Source organism: Diachasmimorpha longicaudata, chromosome 7, assembly GCF_034640455.1.
Source record: "Diachasmimorpha longicaudata isolate KC_UGA_2023 chromosome 7, iyDiaLong2, whole genome shotgun sequence".
In the NCBI taxonomy this organism is placed as follows: domain Eukaryota; kingdom Metazoa; phylum Arthropoda; class Insecta; order Hymenoptera; family Braconidae; genus Diachasmimorpha; species Diachasmimorpha longicaudata.
In genome coordinates, this window is record NC_087231.1 from 534,861 (window position 1) to 537,479 (window position 2,619).

Genomic DNA, 2,619 nt, shown 5'->3' on the forward strand with positions numbered 1-2,619 from the left:
AGCTGGTGGAGGAACAGTGGATAGGTATACCGATTTTGGAAGGGTATTCGTTGGAACTCCTTATCAACGAGGTCATGGAATTAGTGCTTTCCTTGGAGGTCATTTTCGACGCATTCTGCCCTATCTGGCAAGCGCAGCCCGAGCTGTCAGTAAAGAAGCTCTCAAGGCGGGTATTAACGTTGATGGGGATATAGTGACAATTGGCAAGCTTTTGAAGGTGGCGCTGGAAGACCGATTAGCCGAGTGTGGATTAAAATTGATAAGGAGGGCCCAGAACAAAATTGGGTCAATGATGCGTGGCTCAGGATATAAGAGGAAGCTTAAACGCCTCGCCTCTCATAGGCTCACTGGCCGTGGTTCTGCTAAGCCATCCAAAACTCGGAAAAATAAAAGGAAGCGAGCCGTTGCAAACAAAAAAAGTAAGAAAGTGAAAAAAGTAACGAGACATAAACCAAAGCGGAAGACTCATGATTTGTACGATATTTTCAACTAATCATCATGTCGTTTCTACATTCGCACTCTTCTGGGTGTGTGAAGTCGGAGCTGGCCCTACTTACCATACCACCTACCCAACCAAGTATTGAAAATTCCCAATTCGTTTATTACAATGCTGTATCCACGCTGTTGAACGATACCCCTATTGAATTCATCGTACCAGGCCATAGAGAAAAATATATTGTTTTGGCACATACCTTGATCAAAGTTCGCGCCAGAATCCTGAAACCCGAAGGCGCTGCAGCTCTAGACCACTTTGTTGGTCTTGTGAATAATTTTTTACATTCAATGTTTAACCAAGTGGGTGTATACTTCAACCAAAAGGATGTTACGCCTCCAAATAATCTGTACACCTATAGAGCATACATTGTAACATTACTGAACTATGGAACAGATTCAAAGTCCTCACATCTTGGAATGCCATTTTGGGCTACGGATAGCTATGGGGCAATGGATTCTACTGCAGTAGCGGTGGGCGATGCAGGAACCAACAATGGGCTAGCGGCACGTCAGGCATTTAATAAAGGTGGAAAAACATTTGATCGACTGGGACATTTACATTGTGACGTGTTCGATCAAGATAAGTTTTTGGTGAATGGCGTATAGCTACGCGTTCGTCTTATCCGTGCAAAGGATGACTATTGCTTTATGGACGATATGGCCGAGAATTATAAGTTGCATATAGAAGAGGCCTCCTTGATTGTTCGTCGTATGAAACTCAGCCCCGGAATTTTGATTGCTCACGCTAAAACGCTTGCAAAGACAACTGCGAAATATCCTCTGACACGGGTAGAGGTCAAATCTTTTGTTCTTCATAATGGGATTATGCGAGAGACAACAGACAATGCGATTGTGGGGCAACTCCGTAAAAGAATCATACTGGGATCGGTTGAAAACACCAGTTTTAACGGATCGATGAAGAAGAATCTCGTCAACTTCCAAACTTTTGGGATACACTTATTATGCCTGAATGTCGATGGTCGCCAAGTACATAGGAAAACTCTGCAGCCAAGATTCACCTCTGGCGTCTGCCTAAATGTGGAAGCATTCAACACGCTATTTGCTGGTACTGGAACACATGTCAACCACCATGGAAATAGCATCTCTCGTCAGCCTATTCCGATGGATTTTGATTGTTCGCGGTCGATCTGACCCCTGATTTATCTGCAAGTTCCGCTAGCCATTGGAATTTGGTGAAAAGTGGAAGTATTGGCATTGAAGTCCGCTTCAATACAGCAACAGAGCAGAATGGAAATTGTTTGTTGTACGCCGAATATGACAGTCTGTATAGAAATTGATTCCACAAGGCGGGTTATTGTCGACTACACCCGATGAAAATGGAAGACTACGTAATAGAAGCGCATCGTAAGATCGCATTAGTTGCATCCAGACTGCTGTACGAGACCCAGGCTAATTTCCCGGATTACCGCCGTTCTATGAATACGCTTGAGCTTCTGGAGGTATTACCGCATACAGATGCATGCATTGGAGGTGTCCACCCTGCCGACCGTGTCCCCTGGTCATGGCCCCGACCCTGTGCTATCATCATCAACACCGACAACCACAATTAGGCAGGAAGCCACTGGGTTGCCATTTACCTCGGTTCAAATAGGCGAGGAGTCTATTTCGACAGCTTCGGAATGCGATCCTTCGATGCAAGAATCTCTCAGCACCTTAAGCGAAATTGCAATGTTTGTGAATCGAGCCAGAAAAGACTCCAAGATATATCGTCTGATATTTGTGGGCAGTACTGCATTGTTGTGCTTCCCTGGTTGTTCAATGATCGGTCTTCACAGTCCTGTCATGAACTAGTGACTTCAGACACAAAACGAAACGATCGCATTGTTATGAAAATGTGTAACAAAATTATTCATAAACACAATTGTAATTATAGAAATTCAAGTCAGCCTTTTCAGAACTTATCTGGTAAAGGTAGTTTGCACTGTAACGAACGGTCTTTAAAAAACGTATTCCAATTGCACTAATTTAATAATAATAATAATAGTTTTGATGACTACTATTTTTTAAATCCCTAATATTATGTACCCCCCCCCCTCCATACAAGTATAATTTCTGAATAAGTGATTTATATAATCCATAAATTATGTATTATATATTTATTTT

General features: G+C 42.7%; 1 protein-coding gene across 1 annotated transcript; it reads left to right on the plus strand.

Annotated features, from left to right (window-relative positions):
• The first annotated feature begins 498 nt into the window (after nucleotides 1-498).
• Nucleotides 499-1,647, plus strand: LOC135164543 (uncharacterized protein F54H12.2-like). The gene is made up of 2 exons (XM_064125000.1): nucleotides 499-1,086; nucleotides 1,129-1,647. The coding sequence occupies exons 1-2, from the start codon at nucleotides 499-501 to the stop codon at nucleotides 1,645-1,647; spliced, it is 1,107 nt and encodes a 368-aa protein (XP_063981070.1).
• The last annotated feature ends 972 nt before the right edge of the window (nucleotides 1,648-2,619 follow it).